Raw genomic sequence first — 13,245 nt, 5'->3', positions numbered from 1 at the left:
TCTACTCAAATTTTGTATGAAGGCAATTATATAATTTTCAAAGACAATATTAAACTTAAATGTCTCTTTCGTCTTCCATGTAAGTGGGAACGTGGTAGGGAAGGGGGGTCACTCTTTATTTATTTCTTTCTTCTTTTTCAACAATTATTAGTTTTATAAAATATTTATTTATAACTCTGATTTGTTTTTATTTAAATAGTATAAATTTTATATAAAAGAATTTAACTTTAGTATTTTATTCATCGCTACACTTGGCACAGAAAAATTATATCCTTACGAGGAAGGGCGAGATGCTCTTCTTCCCCTCATTTATTCTTCTTTTCAAATCATTGATCAACTGGGAAATGGTTGTGACTGCACGGCCTAACAAGCCTGAAGAGATTAAAGCTGCAAGCTCTGAAAGATTAGAAATTTAGTTAAAAGACAACCAGTCCTCTACCATGCTATGTTCGAAGATCACCAAATCGAGCAATACGCTCACAAGGGATACATAATTCATCATCAACTAACACGACTACAAACAAACAAAAAACAGGACTGCGAAAACATAAATGCGCAAATGGTTAATTTCACGTCTCCATTTCGATTTAGCGCTATTGTCGATCGCACTAGACGACTCGAGCCTCGCCAGGTGAATAATACCACACACACGTACGAGCGAAAACCTCCAAACTTTAGTCCCTCGTACCTATACACAGGACACCATTGTACGCAACATTAACCGTACTGAAACACAGCAGAACACAATTAAGGAACGGCGACGACGACAGATAAAAGTCGCTACTTCCATACATACTTGACAGATATTATAATCATCATGATAGAATAATATTTAAGATGTAAGTTGAAACGCCCAAATAGATACTCTTCCAATCAATCTGATAGGTCAAGGACGGCTTTTTAGATTGGAACCAGCCTCCACCTAACTCAGAAGTCTGGTCATTATCTAAATGAGTAGCACCAATTTCCAGGACACATTCAGTTTCTAGCTTTTTCCTAAATAGTAACAAATTGGGGGGGCCCACATTCCCGTTGGCTGTAGACCATCTGATGAGACGTATCAAAATATACGAAATGATTATGGTCCTTGCACTACACATTTGCTTTATTTCGGTTTCTTGACTTCAACTAAGGGGTAAGAAAATGCAGGTACCTCAGGGAGACACGGGCGTTGCTTACGTTGATTAGTGAGCTCTCCAACCCAGCCGCATGATGACAGTTTTTTTTCGAAACGAGCTTTTCGCCCATTTTGCCATTCCGGAAATAATCTAACCGCTAGCCTATGTCAAACTACCTCCCTATGTCATTGGGGATGAACCAACAGATTCTCTCCCCGCTTAATTACCAAAACCACACTGCAGCACCCGGATACGAAGGGAGCAAGGCAGAACCACAAATGCCTACCAACGAGCAGCAGACTCTGGAAATTGACCCTCTGTAGATGCCAACGCAAAGTTGCCAAATTGAGTTGTTTTGGAACAATTCCTAGTTCCTAACACCTCCCTGTACGACTAGTACATGGGGAACTCTGATCACTGAAAAGAAAAACTTGCACCTAAAAGACACTTCACCGGTACCAATCCACGTATAGAATAAGGTCTTCGTGGAATCGCAGAATAATAAGCAAGTTTAAGCTGCAGGGAGGCAAGCACAAGCAACAAGTATCCATAATATGATAAACTTAACATGCTTTGCATTCAGTAGTAAAGAATAAACTGTTATTGTTACTCATTCATCATTTTAGGTGGGGGCAAATTACGTTAAGCATGTGGGAGGATCACTACCACTGAAGCTTCTGATTTCATATTTCCAGATCGAATAATTATCTGCAACACGAAAGTGGTAAACGCAGATCCACATTCTACAGACCGGAGTCTAAAACCTGGTTCAAACACGAAGCAGACAGTCTATATCGTGGGCATTACAAAGGTTGGTAGATGCTTAAAAGTACTAGTATTACACGACCGGTCTTATCCTCTCCTATTGGCATAATAAATCAGAGCAAATTCAACACAATATGTTTTATTACAAGTGAATTAATACGCCAAGAACATCTCTTCAAATTCTAGCTGGGAGGATTTTTTCTTTTTCATACCACTGCTACAGCACCAAATTCTTTTATCTACTAATCATGTTTCTCCTGCCCTAGTAGATTCAATTTTACCACCGTTTGGAATTGAATTATGCTAGAAAAGATCGGTAAGATCTTCAAAAAAAAGGTAATACCATGCCTCTAATGTTGACTAAAGCATGAAGTCAATGTTGCTGCTTTATTAACATCTTCCTCAATACATTCAAGGTTAATACTATTTCAAAACTATTGTGCTAAAAAACGTACTATGAATTATACAAAGTGGTAGCCACGGATTACAAATTTTAAGTTAGTTATCAGCAGGCACTATAAAATTTACTTTTGTTGTGCTTTTTTTACTAAATTCATTAAGCAATGTATTTTTGTTGCCCAAACTATTCATATGGTCGAATTTAGTGGATGGCTATGACAACATAAATTAGGCTTGGTTCTGAGCATACTAATAGTAAGTGAAAACTGCATGGTCAAGTTTTCCTAGGCGAACCTTTCACCAATTAAGAAAATAGCTTAGCTCTTCGACTTGCTTAGCCATTTTGAGATCATAAGAAGTTTATAAGATGAGGCAACCAAGTACACGGACAGCTGGTTTTGACTTATGCACATTCACCAAACAACTTATCTTCGTTCCATTTCCTATAGTTTATACACTTTCAAGCAGTGGTCATTTTTTTTAAGGGTGGGCAAGTTCAGGGGCTTTTGGAAGGACAAGTTCAATTTTTCCAAAGAGCTTAACTTCTTTTATGTAACAGCTTATCTTAGCTAAGCGAGACTTGAAGCAGGATCACGAAAAGGTAGTGTAAGAGTTGATTCTCTACATCCAAAGACCATATTAGTAAGTCTACATAGCCTTCACAAATGTTGTTACGAATGGTGGTGGTTTTGTATAGCCTTAGTTGTTCAGTTGTTCCAAAGAGCAGAAGGACCACAGTAATTGAGTTCGCTATTGTCAGCACTTCTCTATAGAATCTCAATTCTTTTTTTCCCTTTTTTTTTTTTGTTTGAATAATGACTTCTAATAGAGTTTCAATAACAGTAATTATGGACAAAAAAATTACATATAGATGGAAGGTACTAAAAATAAAAGAAAACTTAAGCATTCCATCAACAAAAGAGAAACTATAAAAACACAAATAAACAAATGAACCCAGCACTGTTTTGATGTGTTAAGAATGTCAAGTCTCAGAAATGCATAACACTTTAGGAGCATGTCAGACTTACTTCGATCACCATATTAAATAATGGATGAAGCAGGAAACACTATCAACAACAAATAAGAACTAAACATCTAAAATAAACACATCCATCCAGCACAACATGTAACAGGTAGGGTATATAAAAACAATAATTGCATCCTAGTTTACAGGTTTATCTAGATAAGGTCAAATCGTTATGTACAGGTATCATATGATAATTGTCTCCATTATTGACTTCAGGGCCTACATGGCTTATCAATAGCTTACCTAGTTTTTTGACACAATTTTTTACCTTCCCTCTTTTCTTTTCTTTTTTAATGATACAGCTACGGCCAAAAAATGGTAAACTTAAAGGATGTAGCACCCAAATTTAGAGTGCGAGATTGAAGTACTGTCCATCTATGCACTCAAATTTGGAGTGCCAGATTGAAGGCATGTCCATCTAAGCATTTGTTTTCAATAAACTAGCAAAAAACATTAAGAGCGTTCAGAGAAAAGGATAAAGCCCCAGATGGTAATTCAAGAAATAATCCCCAAAAACAATAACATGAAAATACGAGTAACCTAATCTCTAAAGTTTCCTCATCTGATAACATGTATACTTCTTGGTGACGTTCCACAATGTGTTGTCAAATATGCAGAACAACAAATGCTGCTAAGGGCAGTTAACCTAACTAGAGGACTAAGACCAAATGTTACAAATCTCCCACAATGAGAGTACAAAAGCCTTCATCATTTTGTGCTGTCTACTTTTCCCCCTAAACATAGTCACTCCATTTCTCAAGTTCAGACTGAAGGTTTAGGTAGTTTTTTGAGGTCAAACAGACATGTGCCATAATCGAAAACAAGAACTCTATCATGATCTCTCCAGAAACATACAACAAATAGAATGCATAGAGTTTAGTAAAAAGCTAAAAATTGAGAAGCAATAAATACCTGGAAAACAGAGTACTTCATTGCTGATTGCTAGATCCTTGCACAGGTTGAGCATTTGCTTGCTGCTGTTGCTGTTGTATTTGGAGCAGGAGACTAGCAGCAAATTGGAGAGTAGATTGATACCGCTGATTTTTATCTGCCTCACCGTCAGGTGGGGCCTGTGATGACGCTGAGAGAGCAGATTGCAGCTGTTGCACCTGATTAGGAAAATCAGAAGTGGTTTTATCGGTTACTAACCCAGTTCCCATTTGTTGTTGGGGCATGTTTGCAGTGGATGAAGTAATAGGCTTAAGTTGCTGAGGGACGGGGGACCGAAACAAGCCAGCCACTTCCACAAGCTGCGAATTTTGAGAAGGATCAATCTGATATTGTTGACTGGCATGTGATGGAACAGCATATTGAGTGCCTTGAGGTGGGGCTACAAAACTATTTGTTGGCCTAACAGGAAATCCTGCTGATTGCTGCACATTCTGAGAAGGATCTTGCACTTGTGGACCACCCAGAATAGCTTGAGTAGGATGTTCTACACCATTTACAGTACCAGCATATGTTGGATGCGAAATCTGAGGTGTCTGACCAATAATTTGATGCCCAAACTGCTGCAAGGGATGACTTGTCTGCTCTTCTTGTCTCCACCCATGAGATGGGCCTGTCCTTAGGGAAGAGCTCAGAGATACTTGGCCTCCAGTGGAAGAAGGAGACTGTGCATTAGCAGGGAGAAGGGCTGCTAACGTGGCAATGAGCTCAGGCGTCAAGGAAACTCCGGCCGGGGGAGTTAGTCCAGGATTGCCAGCAGCATAATCTGTGGACCCAGGCCGACTAGGGCGACCTTCTTCTCCAGATGCTAACAATGGTTTTGCACCTGTTCTAGACATTTGGTCTTCGTGCAAGAACCTATTATAGTCCATTTGTGAAACCTGGTGATCCTCCTTTTGGGAGACAAAACCATACTCAATTTGAGAAGTAGGAGGTAGTGGTGGTCTATCAATGTACTGTGGCAGTAGTTGAGGAATTGGATGTTGCGGTTGCTGCTGGGGCAACTTAAGAACCACGCCATAAAGACGTTCTGGGCCTACCACATTCAAAACCTTGGACAGAAAGTCCGAAGGCGGTACAAGAAATAAAGTGGTCCCATCATCAAATTTTGCAACACCAGCACGGCTCTTCATACCAAGGTAACGAAGAAATTCTGTATACGAGGCAAAATCTTCTTCACAGTCTGGTAAAAAGTAAACAATGTCAAAACCATTTGCCTCCGCATAGTGTTTTGCTAGCATATCCAATCCTGTTCTTGCGGAACAATTTACAACCTCAGGCCTGCAGAAAAATGTAATCAGAGCCTCACCAACTTCAAGATAACAATAGCAACAGAATATTAAGGAAGAAATAAGCATGAGAATATGGATGAAACTTACAGCTGAGAGTCAATCCGTGTCCCAATTGGTATGCATCGAGCATTGCAAACAGGACTTCCACCTTTAGCAATTATACCACGCCAAACGTAATCAATCTCAGGAACACCTGGCTGCTCACTAGCAATAGGATGGTGGTCCATGCTTTGTGGCCTTGTAAGTAATGGGCTTCGGTGTACTTGGACATTCCCAAGCCCATACATCTCAACACCCTGATTATCCATACCGGAAGACCCATCAACCCTCGACCTCTTTGCATCTCTTTGGAAATGATTCCCATCATATCCATCCCACATAGGCCGAACTGAAGGCCGCATTCCTGGTGTAGGAGGAAGCATACCTGGTGTTGGCGAAGGTACCCTTCTCCAGCTTGGACCGGCAGGGTTGTTAAAATCATTTAGTGATTCTTGCCCTCCATGGTGCGAATCAAAACCTTGTGCACAAGGTCTCATCACAATATTTGGTCCATGCATCCCATTAGAAGGGGCCCCAGGAAAACCATTTGAACCCACTGGATGAGGATGACCAAACATGTCCAGAGACCCTGACCCAAGAGTGGACTCATTAAAATACATATCTGGTCTAGGTGTGCCCACCCCAGAGAAAAACGGGGAGCTATCTTTACCAGGTGCAAAATCACTGCTTGAGAACAGTATTTGTATCCTCGGATCATTAAAAAGACGACCTTGTAATCCTTCCTTAGCACAGCGAGCTTCCTCAACGCTTCTAAACTCTACAAAGGAATAGTGCCTGGAAGGGAAGCTTTTGATCCGTTCTATCTCACCAAACAAGATCATTGCATTATGAAGCATCTGCTCATCAATCTGAACAGAAGGGGGATATCCAATCCATAATATGTTGCTTCGTCCACCACCTTCTCCTCTTCTTGCTCCAACAGATTGAGCAGACTTTAGAAAACACAGCATAAAAATAATTAGTGAAAATAGGACAAAATCGGAGATGTGAACTCTCACAAAGAATCAAATTATTAAGCATTGACCCATTCAACAATTGAAGTATATTTAATATAAGCCACATAAGTATATTCAAATGTATATAAAATAAATTGCATGGATTGAGCCCTGGGATCAATGGCCACTTGTGAATGGGAGGAGTTTCTTGCACGAGGCCTTGTGTATGAGTATGTGTGTGTGTAATCAACATTAAGAAAAACAAAGAGAAACTGCTTCTTGTTAGCACTAAGCACTGGACCAACATTCCACTAAAAACCCAAATCAAAATATCAATACCAACAACAGCTGAAAGAATTACCGAATGCCTCCATGTTGAACTTGGAGGACAATTGTTCTTTCTGTTGATGTGCTGCCCCTCCCTTGAGTCACGAGATTCTGACCAATTATCCTTTCCAAACAAACACGGGCATACTCAGCATTCAACCAAAAACAAAAGGTAGATATATAAAAACTTTGATCCTACCAAAAGGAAAAAGTGAAAAAATTCCTATAAACAGTAAAAATTTAGTAATAGAAATACCATGAAATCAAAACCACAAAAAATTGAAATAATGCATACCCTTTTTGAAGGCTGTGACCTAAGAAAATCCACACGCATTTGATCTCCACCAAAAATCTTCCCATTCATGTTCTTGACGGCTACAACAGCATCTTCTATTCTATAATAGTGGATAATAGCCGAGTTCCGATCTCTGAAGAATCTGAACTCTTCAAGCTTTCCAAACTTCTTAAACTCATCTTCAAGCTGCTCCCTTGTGATAGATGGAGATACAGCACCAACCCAAATATGCTTACCAGGCTTAGGCTGCAAAAATATATAAAAAGATTTATGAGTTCATGGTCAAAGTCAAATTTCAGGATAAAACTCGATGGCAGATAAGAAATGAAAAAAGCATGGCTCAAAGCATCTCATCATTCTAGTGGACATGCTATCAATTCCGTAAATTTCAGGAAAATTTTGGTGGACAAAACTTTGTCAGATGCCCAGATAAATATAAGAACATAAAATTTGGCTAATAAAATAATTTGGACAATTCACTTTGGCAGTTATAGCTACACTTATTAAAGAACTGACTAGAAATAGCAGAAGGCACAAAATAACTGTATGGGGCCAAGCAGAAGTATCGAATAACTGTTAAGAAATAGTGGAAGCAGAAAATAACATGTACAGGCCCGAGAGAAGTCTTGAATAATCCAACCCAGCAATGGTGCTAGAGAATGATAGAGTACAATAGAGAAAGAAGATTCATGTGGCCAACCTCAACATAGTTTAAACAATTTGAGACGATGATGCCACAATTTTTATCAAACAATTTCTTGAACAAACATAGATGGGTAAACACACAATCACATAAAAACACAGAAAGAGAAAGTGAGAGAGAGAGAGTGAGAGAGTACTATTGGACCAAAAGTAAGAGGGTAAGGATAGCATCTTCCTCTGAAATAAGTTTAGAACCATTGCCTCCCAACTGATGCTCCATAAAACACTGTTTATTTTAGAAATTACTTAATTTACTTTAGAAACAATGCCTCCGAAATAAGTTTACATACATTGCCTCCCAACTGAAGCCTTAAACACTATTAACTTGCCAGTGATCCTGTAACTAGCAGCTAAAACATAGAATGCAAAAAAAACCCTATCAAACAGCATCACACTTCAATACAGACCAGCCCTATGTCAAACGGCCATGAGAAGCTCTCACAGCTAACTCTTCAGCAACCCAACTAATGCCACTTTTTTCAAGAATATCAAGAAGTCAGTGACCACAAATTCTAGTACTGACTCGATGCCACTCTACCAATTCTGATTTTGTGGAAAGCAATTTGGAGCAATTCCACCTTGTTAAAATTCCCTTCATATGATTTAAGCTAAAGAAAAACCTCTAGCAACACAGACAAAAGATTACAAGACTGATATGAGAAAAACCTCAATGAAATAGAAAAAGCCCACTGCCAGAGTGTAATTGCAGAATCAGCCAAAAGAATCATTGCATAGAACAGAAGAAAACACTGAAACTAGAACCTGCACAATGCATTGGCAGTGACTTCTTCAGAAATCTTAAAGTTGGGTCAAGGTCCATCCCAAAATGAATAGCCAAAGCTAGAAGGCCTTTCTCCAAACTAATAACCACATGACTTCTTCTGATATTAACTAAAGTGGGATTATTCCCACTAACACTCTTACGCCTAAGTCTAATCAAACACATAATATGACCTGAGATGTAATAACACATAATATGACCTGAGATGTAAGTCTAATCTTAAAGTTGGGTCAAGGTCCATCCCAAAATGAATAGCCAAAGCTAGAAGGCCTTTCTCCAAACTAATAACCACATGACTTCTTCTGATATTAACTAAAGTGGGATTATTCCCACTAACACTCTTACGCCTAAGTCTAATCAAACACATAATATGACCTGAGATGTAATAACACAAATACGATACGAATTAAAAAAAGATGAACAAGGCGCAATAAGGCAAACATCCTGCTCTGATACCATGTTTAAGTTGGGCCCAAGTCCATCCTAAAATGACTAGCAGAAGTAGGTCTTTTCCCAGCTAATAACCAAACAACTTTTCCTAATAGTGACCCATGTGGACTATTATTACCAACAAAAAACTCTCAATGTAGACAACTGAAGCACATGTTAAAATTGACTCAGTTGACTCAAATTGATAGCCCTTTTTGAGTTATAAAATGAAGTATCCATGCATGTTTCCCACATTGCATTTCATTGCTCACCCTTACAGGGAGGGTCCATAAAAATCTACTAAAACATTCTAACAGCAAACACAAAGTCCTCAGTTTTAACACACATTTGTCAGATCCTTAATAATGGGACAGCTCCATAAAATTTGCACCTAAATCCAATAAAAAGAAACATCCCAGTTTCTACCATGCAAATTCTTTGAGAATTTTTTCTGAGTTTTTCGTGTGAAGACTGATGATATAAAAATATCATTTCATCTTTAACATCTCAATCTAAGAACCGAATAAATATCAACAGTTCGAATTGCTGCCTAGAGAAGCTAGTATTTAGAATTTTTTTTAAGGCTCTTCCAGACGACAATAAATGGCGTTACAAGCACAATATCTCCATTTGGCTTCTAAATATGCCTCTGTAAGTAGTCCTAATAAGTGCTCAACAGAAATGACTTTTCTTTTCATTCTTTCTCTTAAAGCCTTTGTCTTTTCTCTTTTGAAAGAACACCATGGTTATTTGAGTCTAGTTTTATGTAATGCAAGTCACACTTAAGCAACAGCAATACCAGAGAACTGTGAACCATGTTTTAGCTTGATCTCATCCTTTGTACCATGTTTTAGCTCGATCTGTCCTTTGTACAGTGTTTTACCTTGGTGACATTCTTTGTACTATGTTTTACCTCGGTCCCATCCTTTGTACCATGTTTTACCTCGGTCCCATCTTTTTAGATTAAACTTGTGTTTGTAACGGTTGTCATGTTCAGGAAGAGTTGAATAAAACCCAGTTTGTCTTTTTAGATTGCAATCTGCCACTCCTTACTAGCACCAGATCAAATTCTGTAAATTGAGAAGTAGAAAAAGCGGGATTTTCACAGATTGCAATCTGCAGCTCCTCACACTGATGCTACTACTCATACATTGGGACAGAGACTTACTATTTGAACCACTCATAAATCCATGAAATTAAGAAAACAGAAAGTTCATAAATATGTCCTTGGATATCCTCATAATGCAGCCAGGAAAATAAGTAACCATCCAAAAAATTGCACCTAAACTCGCACTATGGGTCAGCTTACTCCAAAGTCATTTCATTTTCCTAGCAAAAATGATAATTCACTCACAGATGATGGTGAAACAGGTGCTACTTGTAGATTTTGACTGACAACTCATATCTACAAATAAAGAGATTAGAAGACTAAAATTATTGCATGAAGGCAGTAAAGAGAATTAATTATCCTTGAACATACCATGGATCTTTTAAGCCTCATCTTCCACGGAGGTTAATGTGGACAACATACTATATTTGTTGCTCGCCCTGCTGCTTAAGTGTTTTTTTTAGAGGGGCGCGGCGCGATTTGAACTCGCGACCTGACACACCTAATGTAAACAGAATTTGGCCTTCCAACGAAGACAAGCTCATTTGGTGGCCTGACAAAAGTGGGAAATTCTCAGTTGCTTCAGCATATGGATACATCAACGGTTGGGATCCGACGCAAAGGGAGCATGATATCAACTTCGTCTGGAACCTATGTGCCCCCCCTAAGGTAAAATTTTTCATGTGGAGTGCCTGTCAAAGTAAAATTCTCATGGCTGATGTACTCAGAAGAAGAGGTCACCCATCTATAGACCCACTTTGCCCTTTCTGCCACAATGAAGATGAATCCACCAGTCATACTCTTCTTCAGTGCCAGTTCTCATGGACTGTGTGGACCTCTATTTTAAGCAAATTGGAGATTCAATTTTGTATTGTTGTCGACCTGATTAGCTTTTGCAAGTCGAATCTTGGGATATTCCCTTCCTGGCCTCGGTAAATTGATTATCTCAGCTTGTGCTAGCTTCATTCCTTGGGGGCTTTGGAATGAACGGAATAGAAGGCCGTTTGATGCTAAAAACGAATCTGCGGATAGAATTGTTGATAGAGTGATAGGGCAGATATCAACCGGGTTATTCACAAAAAAACCCTTCTCCTCTTTCAAAGGCACTGACATTCGACACAACTGGAGCAATTTGGCGAGGATGCACATCGGAGCTAAAATCCCAACTATGCAGGAATGGACCCCTCCGGAAACTGGCTACCTAAAACTAAACTTAGATGGATCTTCTCTTGGAAATCCCGGGATAGCGGGATTTGGGGGTGTCATTTCAGACTCAACTGGGAATCAATACTTTTCCTATGCTGGTCCTTTAGGCATATCCGACTTAATGTCAGCGGAATTACATGGCCTTCTTAATGGATTGCGGGTGTTCAAAGACAAATGTAGCGGGCCCATTCACATCGAAGGAAATTCCAAAGTGGTGATTGGTTGGTGCCAGCGCAATTCTTCTCCCCCATGGAGGCATTGGGATGTATTCCAGGAGATCTTGGATATTGTTTCTTCCTTTTCTTGTATTTGGTCTCACATTCCGAGATCTACTAATTCGGCAGCAGATGTACTTGCCAAGGAGGGAGCTTTCCTGCAATCTCTCGTTGTTAAGGATTTGCGCCCTCCGCTTTTGTAGTTTTGTTTTTCTCTTCCTTTTTTAATAAAATTACATCTTCATAAAAAAAAAAAAAAAAAAAAAAAAAAAATACCACTAGACCAAGCGGCATTAGGTAATGATGCTGCTTAAGTTTATCCAGAATCTATTGCCATGTGACATCCCATAAGCATGAATACTTTAGAAAGTTAAGAAATTAGTATTTTTGAAGCAAGGTACTCTGATGCCTCAGTTTGTTCAAGGAATAATGTATTGAAGTACACCTAAAACGAGGGGTTTACTTTGAGAGCCCATCGTTTCCTAGTCTTTTATTCGATTGCAGCAGATTCAGCTATTATTAAAGTGAGTTCAACAATTCTTGCTGCGCCACGTTGGAATAATTTGTCAAGCAATAATAATTTTTTTTATTTTTTATTTTTTTGAAATGGAACTCTTTTGAACATCAATCAAGAGTAGAAACTATACCTCAGTAAGAACATTGAATTTCTTATAGTTAATAAAACAGACATTCTTCCACCAACAAGTAAAAAATGATGAAATCCCACCGCTTGTTATAGTACTCATGCATGTAGATACCTCTTTTCATTAGAATTTTTTTTGAACGACTTCGAAAAACAATTCGAATTATCCGGACCCGTCCTTCTCAATGTTTTATTCCGTCAAATGCGGGTGGTTCATATTCGTTGTATGCCTGCTGCCTAGATAATTCCGACCAAGGTGAATATCATTTTTTTTCAATAACGAGGCACGGAGATCGGAAGAGCAATCCAGAAATCGAAATCCAAATAAAAAACGCAGCAATCAAAATATGAAAATGACGGAGATATACTGCCAGACCTTACCATAAAACAATGCATATTAAAGTAATTACATAAAGGCCAATCCATGACACCAGTACTAGAAATCCAGATCTTACTATTACAACGAGAAAAACCTAACATAAGATGAGAACAAACCGGCCGTGCGAACTCAATCTTAATTGGACTTCCGTGAATAACTGTGCCCTGAACAGCTTCCTTCGCAGCTTTCGCGTCGTCGAGGGCTTTGAAGTAGATAAAAGCGAAGCACCTGGATGAGAACGTAGTGATACTATCTAAAGCACCAAATTTACCGAAACAAGTCATCAGATCGGAGTCAGTAACGTCGGGAGAGAGGTTCCCGAGCCAGAGAATATTAGAAGGGACTTCCTCATCATCGGCATCCCTGTTCAATCTAGGGTTTTGTTCTGAAGACATATTTGGCTTGCTAGGTTGAGGAATTCCCCACCTGATCTCCCTAGAGCGCAACGCAGAGACGTTTACGCAAGTCGAACAAAGGAAGATAGAAATGGGACAGGAACCAAGAAAAACAAGGGAAATTTCAGGCGCAGACTAGGGCGACACTCGCGAAGGAGTTGATCGGTCTTCGACGAACGAAAGCAACGTGATAAACGGATGGTAATTTATAGGTAGGGCAC

At 39.1% G+C, this 13,245-nt stretch overlaps 1 protein-coding gene across 3 annotated transcripts; it reads right to left on the bottom strand.

Annotated features, from left to right (window-relative positions):
- Positions 1-388: 388 nt before the first annotated feature.
- On the bottom strand, positions 389-13,216 carry LOC137962201 (flowering time control protein FPA-like). Of its 3 annotated transcripts, none has more exons than XM_068808938.1 (6): positions 12,746-13,216; positions 7,167-7,412; positions 6,906-6,995; positions 5,637-6,541; positions 4,222-5,538; positions 389-726 (listed from the first exon to the last, which is right to left on the bottom strand). In XM_068808938.1, the coding sequence occupies exons 1-5, from the start codon at positions 13,022-13,024 to the stop codon at positions 4,239-4,241; spliced, it is 2,820 nt and encodes a 939-aa protein (XP_068665039.1). In that variant the 5' UTR covers positions 13,025-13,216; the 3' UTR covers positions 389-726; positions 4,222-4,238. The 3 variants fall into 3 exon arrangements, with proteins under 3 accessions (XP_068665039.1, XP_068665038.1, XP_068665040.1); XM_068808937.1 differs by having other exon boundaries at positions 389-688; XM_068808939.1 differs by lacking the exon at positions 389-726 and adding an exon at positions 2,373-3,749.
- Positions 13,217-13,245: the final 29 nt, after the last annotated feature.

The sequence above is a fragment of the Aristolochia californica genome, unplaced genomic scaffold, assembly GCF_029961685.1.
Source record: "Aristolochia californica isolate CCGP_79_NKW_82.1479 unplaced genomic scaffold, dmAriCali1.0.hap1 SCAF_4, whole genome shotgun sequence".
Lineage (NCBI taxonomy): Eukaryota > Viridiplantae > Streptophyta > Magnoliopsida > Piperales > Aristolochiaceae > Aristolochia > Aristolochia californica.
This window is presented reverse-complemented; position numbering and strand designations above follow the sequence as displayed.